The following is a 21,486-nucleotide window of genomic DNA, read 5'->3' as shown; positions in this document are numbered from 1 at the left end:
GAAGGACCTACCTTCTCTGTGGGGATATTTGCCAATAACCAAGAAATAGCAAGTGGTAGTAGTTCCTCTGTCAATGATCTAACAGCTTCTACTACGATGCCTCGACGATGGGACTGTTCTGTGAGTTTGATGTCCTTTCCAGGTCATCTTTACTTACATCTTGTATCTGATAATGTTATTCTTTTACAAAAACATGTAACAGCATCCAGATTTGGACAAACCGTTTCAGGAATATCTCTGATTTCTTTTTCAGTTTCTGTCTTGAAAAATGAGGTTGGATTCTTCTCAGTAATTTCAAATTTCATCCACTTACATTTTCCTTATGTTAGTGAAATATGTTTGTAATCTATAGCAAAGATCAATTTTAAACTCTACTTGATTCTCATTTCTCTTCTTTGTTCTTCTAGATGATCTGACCAAAGGCTTCAAAGCAAAAAGCTTGAAGACAAAAAATCAAGTCACTTTATTTGAATAAGAAGATTGCACCATCAACCACAGATGTAGCTCTGGTCTTAACCAATCATTTCATCATAGTTGATTTTAAGTTCTTCAGATTTGGTCATACAGCCTGCCATGTGGTATGCCATTTCAAGTTGAGCATCATTACAAGGAGTACCGTGACTTCAAGTACCCGTAATAACATAAAATATTATATTTTTGGATTGAAGTCACTGAATTAACCAAAATAAAAAAAAGGGAGACTACTATTATTTTCTGACAAAGAAAAGTCCTGGTAAACCTTCACCAATTGTCCACGAATGAGTGAGTATATACTTGGTGCAGTGCTCTGAAAGTGACTATTGTTTGTTTAAATACTAGAACAGGTACATTTAATTAGAATAGTTTTTTTTGAGATAAACTTAGAAAACTAGATTAACAAACTAGAACAATTTGGACCGCTATCATGGGTCAAAATTCCAAAATATATTGATAATTTCTTCCCAGAAGCTACCACAATAGACATTCTTGGTAGCCCCACTTATTTTCCTGTCAGCTTCCAGCAAGAGGGAAGTTTCTTTGAAATATCTAATACTTAGCCAAAGTTGGCCTCACCTTTTCTCAAATCTTGGTATGTTTGCTTGCCATATTTACACCTCACAGTTCTTCTTGAGCTTATCCTATTTCTTCAATTTGTTCTTTATGCTTTCTGGGAAAAGTTATGACTATGTGTTCCCAGATTTTGAAGACCGACAAAGAACTTACTTTCAGCCATGTTTTTCTGCTTCTGCCTCTGCTCCTTCTCAGTACTCCTGCCATTGCACAACCTATGTATACATTTTGTGACAGTGGAACCGGTAATTACACATCTAACAGCTCATTTGAAAATAACCTCAAGCACCTTCTCCAATCTCTACCTTCCAATACATATCTTACATGTTTTAATATAACCTCCATGGGAATTGATGCCAACCGGGTTTCTGGGCGAGCACTATGTAGAGGGGATGTCACTGATAAGGTTTGCTGGATTTGCTTGGAGAATGCAAGCAGGGAAATCATGAAGGAATGCAAGAGTCAAGAGGCAATTATATGGTATGAATTATGCCAAGTCCACTATTCATACCGGATTCTGTCTGGTATGGATGCTTATACTGGAAAGTATCCACTGTGGAATAATCAGGAGAAAAACGTATCAGATCCACTATCTTTTTATGAAGTTTTGAATGATCTAATGCGGAACCTAACAATTAAGGCTGCACAGGGTCCTTCTAAGCTCATGTTTGGGACTGACCAAGTCAAATTTTCAAGGTCTGATACCATATATGGACTTGTACAGTGCACCAGGGATCTAACTGTGGATTCATGCAGAAAGTGTTTGAGTTCTGCGTTAGGAGATCTTAAGGCATGCTGCTATGGTCGGGGAGGTGGAACTATTTTTAGCAGGAGTTGTAACATGAGATATGGGTTGACTCGCTTTTATGATACTCCATCTGTCAAAGGTAAGTTCATCCAATCTGGGGTTATTTATTTTATGCCAGATTTAGGGAGGCAAAAACCAACTTGAAGTTGATTATTATCTGAATTGAAGTTTGTACTGCAATGATTTAATATTTCACAATGGTTGCAACAAGTATTACTATTAACACTGACTTGTTTCCTTACAATGAAGTTGTTGCTAAGATTTTTCCTGATTTCATAGGTATTTAAGGTGAACTGGAATTTAAAGCATGAATTTTTGCCATGAAAAACAGGGGAATGGAAGACATGGATGATAGTGTTGGTCATTTGTGTACCAACGTTTGCAGCGGCAGTTCTTGTTGGCTCCTGTGTTCTCTATTATAGGGGGAGGACGGGAACACAAAATGGTAGGCCTATCAAAATGAAAAACCACTCTTTAACCAATATAAAAAATACAAACAATGGAAATTCTTGTCTGTTGTAGATGAGGAGAAAAGCCAACGTGCTCTGCTGCATAATTTGGCGACCCCCACTGCTGCTGCAATTACACAAGAATTCAATTTACTCAGTTCTCAGGAATTGCCCTTCATGGAGTTGGCAACAATCAGGGCAGCTACCAATGACTTTTCAGAATCAAACAAGCTCGGACATGGCGGGTTTGGCACTGTTTATAAGGTAACACCTGTTCTGTTTTTTGTTATTCAAATTTAGCTTCAGAGACCCACATGATTTTCTGATGTGTTAAATTTCCAATGGAGTTGTTTCAGGGTGTTCTGCCAAATGGAAAAGAGATAGCAGTTAAAAGGCTATCAAAGAAGTCATGGCAAGGCATAGAGGAGTTCAAGAATGAGATCATACTAATCGCAAAACTTCAACACAGGAACCTTGTCAGACTCTTGGGCTGTGGCACAGAGGGACAAGAAAAGCTGCTCATATATGAGTTCATGCCCAACAAAAGCCTTGATATCTTTATATTTGGTTTGTTCTTTGCTCCATTTCATTAGAAACCTATCCATATTCCATATAGTTTGTAGATACCTAAGCATAAACATCCAAGATATGACTTTGCTGACTCAAATCTTATTTCCTATTTAATTTCAGATGCAGATAAAAGGCAACAACTCAATTGGGAGATATGCCATAACATTATTGATGGTATCGCCAGAGGACTTCTTTACCTTCATGAGGACTCCCGGCTTAAAATCATTCACAGGGATCTAAAGCCTAACAATGTTCTATTGAACCATGATATGGTTGCAAAGATATCAGATTTTGGCATGGCAAGGATTTTTGGTGAAAATCAAAATGCAGCTAATACTCGTAGAATTGTAGGAACATAGTAAGTCTTCTCCCCTGCCTTTTCACATAACTCTGATAACTTAATCTAGTAGAAAACAAAGTAATGGGCGTCACTTGAAACAGCGGATACATGGCTCCTGAGTATGCAATGGAGGGAATGTTCTCTATGAAATCTGATGTATTCAGCTTTGGTGTCATCTTGCTTGAGATCATCAGTGGGAAAAGAAATAGTGGCTTCCACCTCACAGGACATGCTCACACACTCCCAGCATATGTTAGTTTTTTTATTTTTTATTTTTTATTTTTTGTCTTTGGTCTGCTACAATTAGAATTTTCTATTGTAATGTACTTTTTATCTGAAATATAATTCAATGAGCTGCAAATGCACAGGCATGGAAACTATGGAATGAAGGAAAAGGATTGGAATTTGTACACCCTTTGCTGACAGAATCATGCCCCACAGAAGTTGTTCTGAGATGCATCCATATTGGGCTTTTGTGTGTTCAGGAAAATCCAGCAGACAGACTGACAATGTCGTCTGTGGTTGTTCTGTTGGAAAGTAAATCAATGGCTCTTCCTGAACCAAAACAACCACCATTCTCTGTTGGCATAGCTATTCAGTTTAATCAATCTCCCACAACACCTCTCTCTGTAAACGAGCTTGCTGTTTCTAGTTTTCTGCCACGGTGATAGCAACAAGCACTCCCAGTTCTTTCTACTGCTGGTCATTGTTCTATCAATTTCCAAGAAATTTTAAATATCAGTTTCCATTGATTGTGATTTACTTTTATATGGCATGTAACAATATCTAGTATTACCCCTCCAATAGATATCCTCAGTTCCAATTTCTATCTTAAATTTTGAAGGAGGATTCTTCCCCTTTGTAGCATTTCTTCATATTGTTATACAACTTCTAAACAATTCTTACATATAATTTCAAAATGAAAAGGCCATATAAATAGAGTACAATCATTCCCATATAGATAGAACAATCAATTTTCTTTTGTTGATAAGGGTAGGCCTCGAATATTCACACATATTGGTGGAAGCAAAAGATCACCAGCCAAATGGAAAAGAACGAATGTCTGAAAATGGATGATTGCGAGAGAAGGGGCTGTTTTAATGATCCATCCATTAATGTAGCTGGAAGATGTTAATTTGATATTGCTAAAATCACTATTGGACAGCTTGCAGACACTAACTCGAGGATGACGATTAGTAAAATGTGGACCAAATGTGACGTGGGACCACATACACTCCCATAAGCTTAGGCTAATGGGGGTAGAGGTAGCCCCACATACACCCCCACTTAATTGTTAACATCCATGTCAGTAAGCATAGGTGAGCTAGGGCAGAACTCGCTCTGATATGGAACCACACACACTCCCAACAGCTTAAGTTAATGGGGGTAAAAGTAGCTCCACATATAAGGCCCAACCAATGTTAGCAATCAACCGATGTGGCACATTGGACTTCTGGACGACAAAAAGGCCGGTGAGCAGCAAGGCTAACAGTAGCCATAGTTGAATATTTAAGAAATATTCTCTATTGACTGAGATTTTAGTTATGAAACTCTATCTACCAAACATTGGCTCGAGTCTTGACCACTCGTATGTTGGATTTAAGGGTATGAAAACAAAAGACTAGTCCAAAAGATACAAACAAATAATAGAATGAATAAAAAGAAAAATTTATTGGCTGAGGCGTGATAACTATTGTCCTTGAAATAAATCCACCCTCCTCGAAGATGAACTTGGTGTACTAGAGTACCAGTGGTTTACCTTTAGGATTCAACACAACTCGAGTTTAGAAAAAAATTCCTCCTGTATGAAAATACTCCCCGAAAAATTCTGGTATTCATCTATAGAGAGAGGGGTGACCTATTTTTATAAGTCACTAACACATTCCGAATGGGATCTACTTGTAATTAGAATATGACTCAAAGTGGAAGAGGATTCTACTTATAAAATGAATGAAACTCCACTAGTACAATCACAATAGGACTCTTCCAAAAAAATATAACAAATAAAATAAAAAATAATTATCAGTAGGACTCTTCCAAAAAATATAAAACTAATAGAATAAAATAAAATAAATTAAAAAAAAATTCCTTTAAATAAAAATAAAAATTATTTACACTCTTTCCACAACGTATTCCTCGTCTGCTTACTGTCATGTCATTTACAGAGGAAGGTGAGAAGAAAAAACCTGCATTTGAATGTAGGATATGACATAATTAGGGTTTACCATACGTCAAGTTTTATAATATTTGAGTTCATTCAAACTTCTATTAGAACATAATTACCACATCATTCATGAAAAGATTAAAACATCAATTTTATCTTTAGTTCATTATAATTTGTTGATTTCCTATATATTAATCCTAAATGAGTAACATTAGATTTTTTTTTTTAGAATGTTTAAAAAACTATGAAAATCTGCAGCAAAATCGGTTAATATTTTGTTAGAATTAATACTGCTCTGCTGTGTTCCATACAATATGAAACTGGAGTCCAGCTTATTCGGGTGGAGGTGTGGCCCCTTCCAGCTACATTTAATATTTGAAGCATAGACACCTTCCTGAAAAAAACCTATAGTCAATTGGCCACGCGTAGCCTACAGCCTTGATGGATATTTTACCAGACTCTGTCCTGAAACTAAAGTCAAATTTGCCTCTGATTTTTCTAAGCACACAAACTTTCCAAGAAACTCAAGTTGCTAAGGACCGAATACTGGTCCTAATATCGAGAAAAACCTTTTCTAGGAAAATCCAATTGATTATTGAGCAGTTTATAGTCTAAAGGGATAGAGGAAACTGGGCATCAGTGTTGTCCAGACAGTTCTCAAAAAGGGAAAATATGATGTCCTCCCAAGGTGTCTCAAAAGCCATTCAATTGCTTTTCATTTCTTCTGTTCTTTCTGGCTTTCCTGATCTTGTCTGTGCTGATCCTCCTTATAATGTTTGTTCAACCACCACTACTTATGGACTTAATAGTCTCTTCCAAAGTAATCTTGAAAATCTCCTTGATTCCTTACCTTCTAAAGCTTTTGTCTCCCACTTTGACAATACCTCCATTGGAAATGGCCTAGACAGAGTTAATGGTGCCTTTCTGTGCCTCAATTATGTTGCAAATGATCAATGCAGAAACTGCATATCTACAGCAGCATACCATGTCAAGAAACTTTGTCCAAACATGAATGAAGCCATCGTGTGGGAGGATGAATGCCAAATTCTCTATTCTAATGAAACATTCTTAGGTCATTTGAGTACTACAGGAAACATACCTCTAGATAATATGAAGAATGTTTCAGACTTAGAGTCAGAACAGCTGAGATTTAGATCTGTTGTGAACGATACCCTGCAGAACCTTATCAAACAGGCAGCTTTCAATTCTTCAACTGACATGTATGCCACCAAACCAGTAGTCTTTACAGATGTAGATATCTTATATGCTCTAGTGCAATGCACTCCAGACTTGTCACCAGATAACTGTAGTATATGCCTTCAGACTGCCACAACAGAAATCTTAGCAGTCTATTATTTTTCACGGGGCGCAAGGCTTCTCAGTCGTAGTTGCTATCTAAGGTATGAGTTCTACCCCTTTTATGAAGTTGCAACTGAGCCCCAAGCTCCTGTTTCTCCACAAAATCCGGGGACAAGGAAAGGCAAGTATTTGTAGACAGTCAAAAGTCTTTACCATCATAGTTTTCATTAAATGAAATGAGATCAATGATAACCAGCAAATGAAGTTTTTGATTTTTATTCATGTGCTTTTTCAAATGCAGATGGAAGAAGGAAAACAGGGATGATTCTAATCATTACAAGTGTATCAGTATCTTTGGTTGTGGCAACTTTGGCTTTCTATGTCTATTGTCTAGCAACGAGGAATGGAAAGAAAAAGGGTAATGATTGTACTAATGTATATTTTCATAAATAATTGTGGTTTCTCTCTGCCTCATGGATCCCCTTGTTATTGACACACCCCCTTCTCTTCCATTGGTTTCAGAGAGAAAACAATATCTAAATCGAGAAGTTCAATTACCTGATATTGATGACCCCAGTTACACAGGTCCATATCAATTTCACGGAAGGAAAAGTCTGAATTCTCAGGAATTTCTCTTTATTGATTTAGCAACTATACATGAAGCTACTGACAACTTCTCTGAATTGAATAAGCTCGGACAAGGTGGTTTTGGCCCTGTTTACAAGGTAAAAAATGACTTGTAATTCTAATTAGTTGAATGTTGAGAATTACCCTTGTGTTTTCTCTTCTTTAGGGTGTTTTGCGTGATGGCAAGGAAGTAGCAGTTAAGAGGCTTTCAAGTGATTCTGAGCAAGGTTCAGAGGAATTCACAAACGAAGTTCTGCTAATAATGAAACTTCAACATAAGAATCTGGTCAGGCTTTTGGGCTTTTGTGTGGACAGGGAGGAAAGGATGCTTGTCTATGAATATATGCCCAACAGTAGCTTAGATGTCTTCCTCTTTGGTTTGTATACATCATTTTGCTCTCTCTAAGTTCTTAAATTTTGGGTTTGAATTTGTTTTTGTTGAAGTTCAATACTAAAAGGCTTGCTTTAAAGTGAAACTGTCATTTTTACTTTGTATGCTTAGATCCAAGGAGACGTGCACAACTTGATTGGAGCAGACGGCTTAATATTATTGGTGGAATTGCTCGAGGGATTCTTTATCTTCACGAAGATTCTCGACTTAGAATCATTCATAGGGACCTAAAAGCAAGCAATGTGCTATTGGACTGTGATATGAAGCCAAAGATCTCTGACTTTGGAATGGCAAGGATCTTTGGAGGAAGTGAAGGTGAAGCTAACACCGCTACAATAGTTGGAACACAGTAAGTGCTTAGTGATTAATTTTCAGTTGATTTCCTTGCTGGTGATTGACTGTCTAAACAATAGCTTGTACTGATCTTTTTCAAGAAAATACCCATCACCATGCTATATGCTTAGCCCTGGCCATCCCCAACTTTGATTTCATCCCTTTTTCTTTGGATAGTGGATATATGGCTCCAGAGTATGCTATGGAAGGGCTATATTCCGTTAAGTCTGATGTTTTTAGCTTCGGAGTTCTCTTACTTGAGATCATAACTGGGAGGAGGAATTCTGGCTTCCATCTCTCCAAGCGCGCTCCTAGCCTCATATCATATGTGAGTTTATCTGGATTAACTTAAACTGTACTTCTCCAGATGATACTGCTGTTTTAAGTTTTGCTTTAGTCTGACCCCACTGCATGATGCTGCAGGCATGGCAGCTATGGAATGAAGGAAAGGGGTCGGAGTTGATGGATCCATTATTGACTGACTCATGCTGCCAGAATGAATTTTTGAGATGCTACCATATTGGATTACTATGTGTTCAAGAAGATGCATTTGACAGGCCAACCATGTCATCTGTTGTCATGTTGAAAAGTGAAACTGTAACCCTTCGCCAGCCTGAACGACCTGCCTTCTCCATTGGGAGATTCACTGACTGCGATGAAAAAAATGCCTGTGGTTGTTCCGTCAATGGTTTGACAGTTTCAAATATCGGGCCTCGCTGATGGAGCTGGTGAACAAGTACACAATTTCATCATATTTTGGACCAATATACACTAATATTGCTAGCTGGAGTTTAATCTTATTAGTATTGTATAATGCAGAAAAGAGCCCTTTCATGAATACAATTGATCTCAGTTCCAGTTTCTAACTTGATTTTTGAAGGATAATTCATTTCAATCAACTGAAATGTTCCAAAGATTTCAAACAAGATCACCCACAATATGTTCGATTATTCTTATGAGGGTCTATATTACAGTACAGCCAGTTGTGCTTTTCTGTTCAACTCTGTCAATAGGAATTGTATTTACCTTCTATCTTAACTACTAACTGTTCTTTTGTTTGGAAAAGAAAAACAGAATAGGATAAGAACCAAGCTCATATTTCTATGAAATGCACAATTATCAGGCAACAGGTTGTATTTGGCTTCAGGAAAAGTGACCTAAAGCTATTTTCATCTTCTCATGTATAATAAAACAGATTAAGGATGATGACAAACGAACACATTTCTTAAATGCAATGCAAAGTGGACTACAAAAGCCATTAAGCAGCCTCTTGCAGATATACATAACATCATAATCCACCATATGATCCAACTAGGCCAAGACAGGGATTTATTTTCATTGCAAACCACAGAAGCATAGACAGCAACAATCAATTTAAAATATCCAATGGTGCTTGACGTTGGCAGAATTAATTAAGAAATATTATTAGTTGATTGATCTTTCCATGAAGCTGACTTAGGCTGCTTTTGTGATTCTTTAGAACCTCGTTCTCAATTTATCCTAAATCTAGCACTTGGGTTTGGTCAATGGTATTTGTTCTTGCAGCATATGCCCAAGAGCTGAAGCTTTGTCCTTTGGTGGGCTGTCCTACCTTAACCCATCACATGGGCATTTTAAATGGATTTCAGTATGGTCCAAGGATGAGATTCAAAATTTTTTGGTTCATTACTTTCTGAAGAGACAAGAATCTCTGTCATTTGATATCGATATAAACTTCTATTATACTTGGATACATTTCTTATATATTTGAGAAATTAATGGTTATTTTTATAATAGCAGCAGTCTCTCTAGATACTCTGCTATGCATTAGTATCATGTGCTACCTAACCCAGTGTCTCATCCTATGGTGTTGAAAGTTTAGTACCATAAAGCTGCAGGGAGAGCTTGACTTCTCAATCCAAGTTGGTCATACAAGAAAACTTGTCTTATGTGTATTAGATTAATGTCACCCAATATAGCCACCCAACTACTATTATTTCTAGTAAATTACTCAGTTCCTGCAGGTAATGGACGATGAATTTCCCATGATTCAATAAGCCCCTTCTTGAAGTCTCCTGATGGTAAACAACTATTTTTTTCGCATACCAAGGGGAGAAGAACCGGTTTACTAAGATTTATTTATGATAAACTTTGGAAAATAATGTGATAATGAGTTCTTTATACAACAATGGTTGGTTAAGATTTTGAAATATATTGATAATCTCTGCCTAATTGCCATCATCATACGGCATACTTGGTCCTACCCTCAACTTTTTTTCCTGGCAGCTTCCTGCTTCAAGTATGGTTGTTTCTTCGAAATGTTGTTCAGCTATACTCCAGCATTAGCCACACCCTTTTGTTTAAAAGATGACAGGTTATTTAGCATGATTAGAGCTCAATTTGTTGAGATGTGCTAACGCTTTTCAAATCTTCATTTCCCTACTTCTTGGGGAAAGGTGTGATCCAATGTGCTCCAAAAATATGAAGACCGATAAAGATTTGCTTTCAGCTATGCTATTGTTGCTTCCCTCCCTGGTTTTACTCCTTACCCCTGTTACTGCAGATCCTCTCGGTAAAGTTCGTTCAAATAAGACCTACACACCCAATAGCCCATTTGAAAATAACCTGAAGGGCCTTCTCCAGTCTCTATCTTCCAATACACATCTCACAGGATTTAACAGTGCCTCTGTTGGAAGTAATACTAATCAGGTTCATGGAAGAGCACTATGTAGAGGGGATGTTGCTGCTCAGGATTGTAAGAACTGTGTGGAGAATGCAAGCCAAGAAATCATGAAGGTTTGCAAGAGTGAAGAGGCAATTATATGGTATGAATTTTGCCAAGTCCAATATTCCTACCAGATGTTCAGCGTGATGGTTTATACTGGAAAATATCCAGATTCAAATTCTCAGAAGAAAAATGTTTCTGATCCAGGCCATTTTTACAGTTTTCAGAAGGATTTAATGGGGAATCTCACAAATGATGCTGCATTTGATCATGCTAAGCTCATGTTTGCAGTTGGAGAAACCAAATTGTCGAGGAATCTTACTATATATGGACTTGTACAGTGTACCAGGGACCAACCTGGGGGTTTCTGTAGTAACTGTTTGATGTCTGCATTTGGAGATCTTTCAGGTTGCTGCAAAACTCATGAAGGTGGAACAATTCTTAGGAGTTGTAACATGAGGTTTGAGGTGCACCGCTTTTACACAGTCCCAACTGTCAATGGTAAGTTCCCTTAATCTTTAATTAACCACCTCATAGATGAATCGATTTCCCTAGATGACATTGATTTGCATGTATAGATGATTCATTGTTCATGTATGTAATTTTTCTGTATTTGCCAAGGATTATTTATATTGTATCAAATTTAGGATGGAAAATGCCAAGTTTCAACTGGGTTATTATGTAAAATGATGCTCCACATCTACCTTTTCTTGATTTACAGAGTTGTCTGAAAAAGGTTTGATCATCAGAACTTGATTCCCCGCTTGGTTTTAGCATATAGTTTATAGTCCTTCATATGATATATGGAACCTATATAAGATTCAAGCTTTGTCCAGCAGGGGAATGGAAGATGTGGATGCTTGTGTTGGTCATTTGTATACCAATATTTGCACCAGCAGTTCTTATCGGCTCCTGCATTCTCTATCGTCGGGGGAGGAAGGGAACACAAAATGGTATGCCTATCAAAATGGAAAGCCCCTCTTAGTTAATATTGGAAATACAATCTATTAAATTTCTTGTCTTGTAGATGAGGAGAAAAGCCAACATACACTATTACATGATTTGGTGACCCCCACTACAGTTGCAATGATACAAGAAGGCAGTTTACTCGGTCCTCAGGAATTGCCCTTCATGGACTTTGCAACTGTCAAGGCAGCTACAGACAACATTTCAGACTCAAACAAGCTCGGACAGGGTGGGTTTGGCACTGTTTTCAAGGTAACTCCTCTTCTAGTTAAGTGGCCCAGCCGGTTGAGCTTCATAGGCCTAGATGCCTTTTTCTGACGTGTGAAAATTGAAATGGAGCCTTTCAGGGTGTGCTACCAAATGGAAATGAAATAGCAGTTAAAAGGCTGTCAAGAAAATCATGGCAAGGGGCAGAGGAGGTTAAGAATGAGATCATACTAATTGCAAAACTTCAGCACAGAAACCTTGTGAGATTCTTGGGCTGTGGCATAGAGGGAGACGAAAAGCTGCTCAGATACGAGTTCATGCCCAACAAAAGCCTTGACATCTTCATATTTGGTTTGTTCCTTGCACCATATTCCTTTGCAGATATCTAGGCCTTGACTTATGCACTGAACTTGTATCTTTTCATTCAATTTTAGATGAAGATAAAGAGTTACAATTCAATTGGGAGACACGCCATAACATCATCAATGGAATCGCCAGAGGACTACTTTATCTTTACGAGGACTCCCGGCTTAAAATCATTCACAGGGATCTAAAGCCCAACAATGTCTTATTAGACCATGACATGGTTGCAAAGATCTCAGATTTTGGGATGGCAAGGATTTTTTGTGAAAAACAAAATGCAGCCAACACCAGAAGAATTGTAGGAACGTAGTCAGTCAGTTGCTATATTTTTCAGCTAAAAATTTAAAATAATTTACTTTAGCAGAAAACACAGTAATGCTCACTGCTCAGAACAGTGGTTACATCGCTCCAGAGTATGCAATGGAGGGAATATTCTCTGTGAAATCTGATGCTTTCAGCTTTGGGGTTATCTTGCTTGAGATCATCAGCGGGAAAAGAAACAGTGGCTTCTACCTCACGCAACTTGCTCCGACACTCCTAGCATATGTAAGTTCTCTTTATCCGCTCTAATTAGAATCTCCTATTCTATAAGCAAAACCTGCAAATGGATGTTTTCCCTCGAGTATTAGTTCAAATTAAGAATTGTTAATGGACAGGCATGGCGGCTTTGGAATGAAGGAAAAGAATTAGAATTTGTGGATTCTTTGCTGACAGAATCATGCCCCGCTGAGGAAATTCTTATGCAGTGGCTATATCGCTCTAGAGTACACATGTCATGGGCACTTCTCAATTAAGTTGGACATATCATAGCTATAAAAGGCGCACCTAGGCATGGGCTGATGCAACTCGAGCTAGTGTGCGCTTTACCTCAAGTCAAGCACCACTCATTCAGAAAGGCCAGGTTTAAGCGCAAAAGTTAGGCGCCTTAAGCCAAGTGCAAGGCTCTTTGAAGGCATGCCCGAGCTACTTTTTTTCCCCTCCTTTGACCAAAATATTGTTGTTCTAAACTATTTTAAAAAAAAAAAAAACTAAAGGGAAAAATGACATCATTTTTCCATCCAAATTTTTTTTTCTTTAAAATAGTCTAAAATGACACCTTCTTAAGGCTTTTAAGAAAAAACTAGGAGGGCCCAAAATTTGGGCTCGATACAAAGTGAGACTAAGAAGAAGAGGAGAGGAGAAAGAAGAAACATTTTCTGTGATAAACATCAGATTACACCACTCAAAGACAGCACCAAATCTGCAACTAAACTCAAGGCTATGCAACCAACTACAACATGCAAGGTTACTAATATGCATGATTAGTTACAATTAAAAAACAAGATTAGTCTAGGTTAGTAGGTTAGTTTCAAGTAAGCTCATGCAACTGACTCTACAACAGAAATATTGTTAGAAATAGATTCTCTCAAAAGACTAAATATAAAGAAAACACTCGAGCAAAGAAAAGAGACTATCATTTTCTTATTCTCTGAAACTATTTCATGGTATCAGAGATAGTTGTACCTCCACTGTGTGCTTGAATTCTCTTCAACAATAGATGGCCTCTTCGACACAAATCACTCTAGACATCACCCCTCCATTGACATCCAGCACAACTCAAAACAATGCAAATGTTGAATCATCCACTCTTCATCAATTTGGACAAGAATAAGTACATTCTTTGGCACAATCAAATGAAAAATGTGATATATGCAAATGGATTCGAAGAACACATAGAAGGACTGAAACCATGTCCTCCCAAGACAACAACAACAAGGGAGATTAACCCAAGTTTTATCAATTAGCGACGCTATGATTGCATGATCTTGAGTTGGATGTATTCTTCCCTCACCCCAGAAATCATGGGGCAAATCATTAGGCATCAAACGTTTCATGTAGCATGGACAACCCTAGAAACAATCTTTTCAACCCTTCCAAGGCACGGGTAATGCAACTCATATTGGAATTTCAAACTACCAGAAAAGGCTCTCTTTCTATGATGGAATACATTCTTAAACTCAAGTCTCTTATCGGTAGTTTTGCTGCCATTGGAGAACCTATAGCTGAGAAAGACCAAATCTTACAGCTTCTTGTTGGACTTGGTGCTGACTACAACTCTATTGTAGCTTCACTCATAGCTCGTGAAGATGACATAAGTCTTCATTCAGTAGACATCATTCTTCTTACATATGAACAAAGATTGAATCTTTAAATGCCCATAGCAGACGATGAAGTTCTTGCAACACATTAGTTCATCTAGGTGCATTTTAGGACAACATTTCATACCACCTTGCATGGGGCTTATTTGGGAAAACAAGGAAGGCTTTAAGACATTAAGATTTGATGTTGACTAGGACACTTATGGGAAGACAAGGATTTAGGGTTGGAGATTACGAAGGCTCTTTTTGGTTCACAGATTGAGGGTTTGGAGAGGAGAAGGAAGACATGGAAATTTTGGATTATTTGGCTACAAGGACTCTTTCATGATATGCATGGCGAAGGGAGTAAACAAAGAGGACTTACCATTTGAAGAGGATATTTACGTGATTAAGTAGGATTTTTTTGGTGAGTTCACATCATTGGAAAGTTTGAAAAGAGAAAAAATTTCTTTGATGTACCATTTTTGGATAAGGAATGTAGGATATTGATGCATTGGAGGATGCATATGTGATTTTATTTTGTTTTTTTTTTATTATTCTATTGGAAGACACATGGGAGAGAGTTGTTAAGTAGTCCACAACATATAGGTTCGTTTTTGGGGAAGTTGTGGATGCATTGGAGATTTTTTAGAAGTGAGTAGGACTCTCTTCGACATTATATATGGACAGCATGAGGAGTCTTTTGAGAGGGATTTTAGGAAAGGTATGCAACTACTCTATGGGGAGATTGGACTACCATATTATATTAGAGGATGCCATGTTGAGATTGGAAAGATTAGAAGACGCCTAAGGAGAGTGGGAGACTTTTTGGGAGGAGGATTCTCTTGGATTGGAAGACATGGGCTGCCATTGGGATGGAGGATACACGGATTGGAGAGATGGAGGGAGAGTAGGAGAGCTTTCCCATTGTATGTTAAACAAGTTTTAGTATTTTAAAGATAATTTTCACTATAGATATTGAAATAAGGTGATTCTTGAAGCTACGTAATAGAAAAGGCTACAAGTCATTTATTGAGAACTTTTCTTGAATTAATCGTTATAAAGGAGTAAATCTTGTGACAAGGTTTGGATGAACTTTCCCATCATATGTTGAATGGACTTTAGTATTTTAAAGATAACTTTCACTATAGATATCGAAACGAGATATTCGTCTATTGACAACTCCTAAATCAATCGTTATCAAGAAGAAAAATTGGTGACAAGATTCAAGTATAAGATTAGCTTAATTAGAGGATTCTTTTGTGTGGATGTTTTGGAGATTAAGAAGAGAAGAAGGTGGTAGCTGCACATAGAAGGGGGCTCACATGTCATTGGAAAGTGGAGTTGGAAGAAGAAGGGTGAGGTTGAGAAGAAAGGTGAGGTCTTGAAAAGAAAAGTGAAATCTTGAGAGGTAAAGGTAAAGTCTTAAGAGCTAGGAGAGGTATGTTCTTTTTCTCTTTTATTTTTTTGCACTTTTTGTTTCTGATAATCTCTTTACCTTCCTTCTTTTCTTCCATTTGGCTTAGATTTAGGTTTACCTTTAGTTAGTATGGATGCATAGGCCACATGCATTGTTGATTTCCATTTATTGATGATTGTTAAGGATGATTGCTTATTGATGCTAGAGATTTATGGATTTTCTTGGTTTTCTTTCTCTATTTGTAAGTCTCTTTGATTGTCATGTGATTTTCTTTCTCTATTTTTTTTTTTTTTTTGTAAAGATTCAATATTTTTATCTTCTAAGTTCATCATATATTTTTTTGTCACAAAAAAAAAAAAAAAAAATCATATTTTGAAAAAAACATGCAACCATGTTTCATTTGGTATGTAGATTTGAAAAAAAAAAGTTTTTAATTTTCGAGTTCCCACATGAATAAAAATTCATGGCTCCAAATAATGGAGTAATTCTTGATTCTCATAAGCTTCCTCATGATTATGAAGGATTGGGAATTATGGATTAAATTCATGTATATTAATTTGGACCTTGGTGAAGTTCAACATTCAAATCATTTTTTTTTAATAAAAGCTTACTGTTATTGTTTGTTCAACTCACTAACTTTCATAATAAAATACCTTAGGTTTTTTCTAAAATTATTTTGACATTTTTATGGTGTTCCTATCTTCTTAAACTTATCAAAAAAAATTTATTTGGGCCCAAAATCATTTTTTTAATTGGGAAATTTAAATTGGTATTTACATTGGTTTAGTTTTAACCCTATTTTGAACACCTGAATTGATTCTATAAATTTAAATTATTTATCGAGTTCTATAATTCTTGTTGATATTTTTTTCTTAATCCAAACTTCTTGAAATTAATGTTACGACTTTGTTTCATTAAAAATAGATTTCCCATGATAGAGAGAAAAAAATCATGTTTTATAGTTAGAGGATGTTTAGTTTAATTTAAAAATCCTCCTTGCCTGATTTAATATGCTACTATTTTTCCTGCAAATTAGACATCTTGAATGAATTGTATGAATTTTGATGAGATTTTTTCATGCCTGTAAATAGTTTAATTAAATTTTTTTTTGCATGTTATTGAAATCTTCTTTGTTTTTTATCAATATACTTATGATTTAATCTGGTATTAATTAGGATATAGTTTAATAATTTGGCCTTTTGAGTTGTAATCTAAACATATTAAAAAGTTGTCCAATTTTTTTTCATGATAAAATTCCAATTTTATGTTTTTTTTTAGGATTTATTTTGCAAGCTCCTCTATTTTAATTGTATGTTGATGGTTTTGTGTAGTGTCCCTGATATAATGAAATATGATATTGATTGACATGTGATTAAATAATTTGGTTTTTTGTATTGTAATCTAGACTTGTTAAAGATGTTGTCCATTTTTTTATGATAAAATTTCATTGTTAGATATTTTTTTTAATATTTATTTTGTAAGTGTCCCTTTTCTGATGAGTGTTAGATGTTTGTAGAGTGTTGATAAATTTGATTTAATATGGAATAATTGAGGGTTGATTAATTTATTTTGACACTTGGATTGAATTTTGGACACTTTGAGGATGATGCCTAATTTTTTATTTTGATAAAATATCATGTCTAAATATTTTATTCTTATTTATGTTAGGAATACCATATTTTTGTCCTATTGCTATTTGTTTTGTCTATTCTTGATAATTCACCTTTTTGTATACAATTGCGAGTTCTTTTAATCTTGATTTATGTTGAGGGCTTGCACATTTCAGGTATTGTGGACCCTCCCCTGATCCACCAACTGATGCGACTTGTGATTAAAAATATGTGGAGAAAAAGTGGTTTTCGAGTTTTGGAAAATCCATCCTCGATGAAGAACGGTTTTGTTTGGAGCTGCCACTTATTTTTTTATTTTTTTTTTAAATGGGGAAAATTAAGTAAGAACAAAAACCCCTCAATGACTCCAGTTAAGAAAAAACGGTCCACGAAACTCGATTTCTGGGTTCGAGAATTAGGTTACCTATTAGGAAGGTACCTTATGCGAGGTAATACCCCTTTAGGCCCGGGGTTCGGTTTCTACTAATGAATTGGGTACATTGGAGCATATGGGTCAAAGATCAGTCAATTCCCCCAGGCTACATGGATGACAAGACTCATACAATTCTAGATGGTATTCGACATGCATAGGAAATCGACAATCAGAACAATGATGTGTACCTGAGATCCCTAGCCATGTGCTGAGGAAAATAGTGAGTCAATAAGCACAAGCACGCAACATATGCAACCACCAAATCTACTAAAATTTAGTCGTATTTCTATTTGAATTAAGAGATTTTTCAGCCATGAACCAATCCTATAGATGTAAAATCAAATCTCCACCAAATGGCCACCAAAATGCAGCTATGAAACTTCATTACGTGGCTAAAATTTAGCTATGCCAATTCCATTGATTTTTAGCTAGAAATTAACATATTTTCCACTTGAATTTCATCCGCTAACAGCCACAAATTCCATAATTCTCCATAAAAAAAATTCAGCTGCCAAAGATCAATTATAGGCTACCAAATTTATGAAAGTCACATGCATTTTTTCATTAAAAAAAAAAATCATCAATTCAAATATTTAATAGCCACCACTTTCACTCATTCTTACCATTAAAATAATAATTCAAGCCTCCAAAGTCTCACCATGTTGCTGCCACTTTTCCATTAAAACTCACCAATGCGGCATGAACTTCTACTCCAAATCTCCATGTCCAACCTTGAATTTTAGCCAATTACATCATTTAAAAATTTAGCAAATCTATACTTGAAATTTTAGCCATGATTTTCATTATAAATTTCAGCAAATAATCACTCAAATTTTAGTCATGGTTTTCATTAAAATTTCAGCATTTCTCTACTTAAACTTCCATAAAATTCAGCCACTTTATTTAGCAAACACAGCCACTAAAATTCAGCTATGGATATCCATTAATGTGACCACTTTTCTCCATTTTTTTCTCTAAAAAAATTATCCATAGAAATTTACACACACAAGACCACTATTTCCATAATTTTCCACAAAAATTCAGTCATGATAATTCACGCATTTATGGCCACTAAAATCAGATTTTGAGTTGCTGGAAGTGCCCACTTTCCATTTCCATTATTAGAGCATGCAAGAAGCTTATCACCAAGGCACGCACACACAAAGGATTTGGCCACTGCTAGATCTTTTCCAAACAAATTTCGCCTTAGTCTAGGTGCAAACTATTGAAAATGAAAGGATTTAAATCCTATTCGAGTAGCCAACAATGGCCTTGATCTGAGACATTCTCAATATAATGCAATTGGCTAAAGCCTCATCAAATAAACACTAACAACCTCTCCACACTCAAAATAGACATGCAACCAAATTCCTATTTAAATGCACCACACGTATTCCTCATTTGTTATAGAAATAAACAAAGTCCAAACCTCAAAGGGCCAATTAAAAGAAAACAGAAACCTAGGCAGCCTTGGAGCCCTTAGCTGGTCTGAAAAAATGGCCAATGTAACTTTTTTTTTTTTTTAACAATAAAATCACGTGGCTGTTAAAGCCTTGATTTCCAATGAAGGAAATTATCAAAATCAGTCCATAGCCAATACATTTTTCTTCTCACAACAACTCTTAAAGCTCCCAAGCAATAAATAGAATAAAGCAACGACACACAATGGTGTGTAGCCCACCCCAACAGATCAAGGAAACCAACACTCAATAGGGAAAAGAAAGAGATTTTGAAATAATAGAGAAGAATGTTGAGTGTTACCTGTGCATGCGCCGATGATACCAATGCCTAAGGCAGTCGCTGGAGTGGTGGCCCTGCAAGAAACAATGCCTCCCTCACTCGTAAGGAGCTCACCAACAGAACCTTTCCCCCCACTCTATCTTCCCGGATCCACAAAACCTTCCCCAACAGAAATCAGGAAGCCTCACCTTCTACTCTCTGTTTTTTTTTTCTTCATTTTCTTTCTCTCTAGATGCAGAGCCCTCAGAAATGTCAAGAATTCCCCCACACTTTCAATCGTCACCCCAGCAAAATCTCCCACCCAAAATTCCCAAAAACCTCTTTTACACTATCTCTTAAATGCTTTTTAAACCAGCTTACCCCACTCAGCATCCGTACCACCTCATTTTTCTTCCCCTTCAGTTTTGGAATCTCCCACCATCAGCCTCAGAACTCCATCTTATTCAACTTCTCCCTCAGTCACAAGGTGGACAGCTGTTCCTCATAATTCCACCATTGCTTACCCATCAAGAATCCACATGGATTCAAGGTGGGTTGCAATGAACCCTCAAAATAGTCCAAATTAGACCTAAAACCATCCTATAAACCCATCTGGAGCACCAGAGCTTGAACCAACCAGAAAAAGGGCACCAAAAATGCCAAAAACAAAGTCTTTTGCAAGTAGTCCCGATGAACTGGCTATGCTGGTTTCAAACTGGTCTAGCCAGTTGAGAAAAATCCTCAAATTTTGAAAGAATATTCCTTGAAGAGCAAGGAATCCAAAAAAAAAAAAATGGTGCGCAATTCCAAGCTCAGACGAGGGAGAAATGACTAAAACAAGCCAGAGTGCTCTAGATTTAGAGCCGTTCGCAAGCAGCCCCGACGAACTGGCTGAGCCGGTTACATAATGGTCGAGCTTGTTGAGAAAAATTATCAAATTTTGAAAGAATACTCCTTGAAGAATAAGAATCCAACAAAAAAAAATTGTGTACAATTCTGATCTCGGATGAGGGAGAAATGACTAAAACAAGCTAAAGTGCTCCGGATTCAGAGTCGTTCCTAAGTAGCCTCGATGAACCACCTGAGCTGGTTCTAAACCGGTCGATCCCATTGAGAAAAATTCTCAAATTTTGAAAGAATATTCCTTGAAGAGTAAGGAATCCAAAAAAAAAATGGTGCGTAATTCTAAGCTCGGATGAAGGAGAAATGACTAAAACAAGCCAAAGTGCTCTAGATTTGGATGGGCTTCAACGAGCTCCAATTGAACTGAAGTTTTTGTGGAGGCCTTAACCTCTATCCTATAGCATGATATGAGCCAAGGAATTGGCCATGACAACATTTCATAATGGACCAAACGCTCGCACTAAATCGAACCATAGGTGAACTCATGTGAGGTCCAAAAACTAATTAAGCCTAACAAGGGCTCCATGGCCGTGACATACAAAAATTGGGTGTGGGCGACACCCCCAAGATACATGCAAGTGGCAAGGGACAAAATTGAGGGTTTACAAGTATGCCCCTCTTCAGTAAAATGAATGAACGAGTGGTTCGCAAACACAAAGCACAAGTGATGAATGAGTAGAAATGAACTCTAGTAAAGAAATCAAAGGCCAACAATTTTGTCCTCGCACAATAATACCGAAGGTCAAAGTAGCTAAGTCACAATGATTAAGGACTAAGGGATCCAGGCACGATTCCAGAGAGCCGTCGAAATGATAGGGGATCCGGACACGATTTCGAAGAGTCTCCGAAATGATAGGGGATCTAGACACGATGTCGGAGAGCCGTTGAAATGATAAGGAATTTGGACACGATGTCGGAGAGTCGTCGAAAAGACAGGGGATCCGGACATGATGTCGGAGAGCCACCGAAAAAAAGAGGATTCGAACAGGATGCCAAAGAGCAGCTGAAAATAT

The 21,486-nt window shown here is 36.9% G+C and overlaps 3 protein-coding genes across 4 annotated transcripts; all 3 read left to right on the top strand.

Moving 5' to 3' along the window:
• Positions 1–994: 994 nt before the first annotated feature.
• Positions 995–4,129, top strand: LOC100257214 (cysteine-rich receptor-like protein kinase 15). Its single transcript, XM_002265589.5, has 7 exons — positions 995–1,937; positions 2,190–2,303; positions 2,381–2,571; positions 2,664–2,874; positions 2,998–3,235; positions 3,319–3,469; positions 3,586–4,129. Exons 1-7 carry the CDS (start codon positions 1,160–1,162, stop codon positions 3,883–3,885), a joined length of 1,983 nt encoding a protein of 660 aa, XP_002265625.3. The 5' UTR covers positions 995–1,159; the 3' UTR covers positions 3,886–4,129.
• A 1,675-nt stretch (positions 4,130–5,804) lies between these two features.
• On the top strand, positions 5,805–8,899 carry LOC109121465 (cysteine-rich receptor-like protein kinase 10). Of its 2 annotated transcripts, XM_019222472.2 has the most exons (7): positions 5,808–6,861; positions 6,982–7,098; positions 7,203–7,405; positions 7,474–7,684; positions 7,810–8,047; positions 8,209–8,359; positions 8,455–8,899. In XM_019222472.2, exons 1-7 carry the CDS (start codon positions 6,054–6,056, stop codon positions 8,749–8,751), a joined length of 2,025 nt encoding a protein of 674 aa, XP_019078017.1. In that variant the 5' UTR covers positions 5,808–6,053; the 3' UTR covers positions 8,752–8,899. The 2 variants fall into 2 exon arrangements, with proteins under 2 accessions (XP_019078018.1, XP_019078017.1); XM_019222473.2 differs by lacking the exon at positions 8,455–8,899 and having other exon boundaries at positions 5,805–6,861; positions 8,133–8,284.
• A 1,592-nt stretch (positions 8,900–10,491) lies between these two features.
• Positions 10,492–13,065, top strand: LOC100246953 (cysteine-rich receptor-like protein kinase 15). The gene is made up of 7 exons (XM_019222511.1): positions 10,492–11,236; positions 11,572–11,688; positions 11,817–11,953; positions 12,049–12,259; positions 12,343–12,580; positions 12,667–12,817; positions 12,928–13,065. Exons 1-7 carry the CDS (start codon positions 10,492–10,494, stop codon positions 13,063–13,065), a joined length of 1,737 nt encoding a protein of 578 aa, XP_019078056.1.
• The last annotated feature ends 8,421 nt before the right edge of the window (positions 13,066–21,486 follow it).

This window comes from Vitis vinifera, chromosome 10 (genome assembly GCF_030704535.1).
Source record: "Vitis vinifera cultivar Pinot Noir 40024 chromosome 10, ASM3070453v1".
NCBI classification, from domain to species: domain Eukaryota; kingdom Viridiplantae; phylum Streptophyta; class Magnoliopsida; order Vitales; family Vitaceae; genus Vitis; species Vitis vinifera.
This window is presented reverse-complemented; position numbering and strand designations above follow the sequence as displayed.

Bases quoted from the DNA above. Each gene is read 5' to 3' on its own strand.
- LOC100257214 (XM_002265589.5), top strand. From the start codon at position 1,160: ATGACTATGTGTTCCCAGATTTTGAAGACCGACAAAGAACTTACTTTC. The intron at 2,304-2,380 runs GTAGGCCTATCA...TGTCTGTTGTAG, and splicing joins GAGGACGGGAACACAAAATG to ATGAGGAGAAAAGCCAACGT. The intron at 3,236-3,318 runs GTAAGTCTTCTC...CACTTGAAACAG, and splicing joins CGTAGAATTGTAGGAACATA to CGGATACATGGCTCCTGAGT.
- LOC109121465 (XM_019222472.2), top strand. From the start codon at position 6,054: ATGATGTCCTCCCAAGGTGTCTCAAAAGCCATTCAATTGCTTTTCATT. The intron at 6,862-6,981 runs GCAAGTATTTGT...TTTCAAATGCAG, and splicing joins AAATCCGGGGACAAGGAAAG to ATGGAAGAAGGAAAACAGGG. The intron at 7,685-7,809 runs GTTTGTATACAT...TTGTATGCTTAG, and splicing joins CTTAGATGTCTTCCTCTTTG to ATCCAAGGAGACGTGCACAA.
- LOC100246953 (XM_019222511.1), top strand. From the start codon at position 10,492: ATGAAGACCGATAAAGATTTGCTTTCAGCTATGCTATTGTTGCTTCCC. The intron at 12,260-12,342 runs GTTTGTTCCTTG...ATTCAATTTTAG, and splicing joins CCTTGACATCTTCATATTTG to ATGAAGATAAAGAGTTACAA. The intron at 12,818-12,927 runs GTAAGTTCTCTT...GTTAATGGACAG, and splicing joins CTCCGACACTCCTAGCATAT to GCATGGCGGCTTTGGAATGA.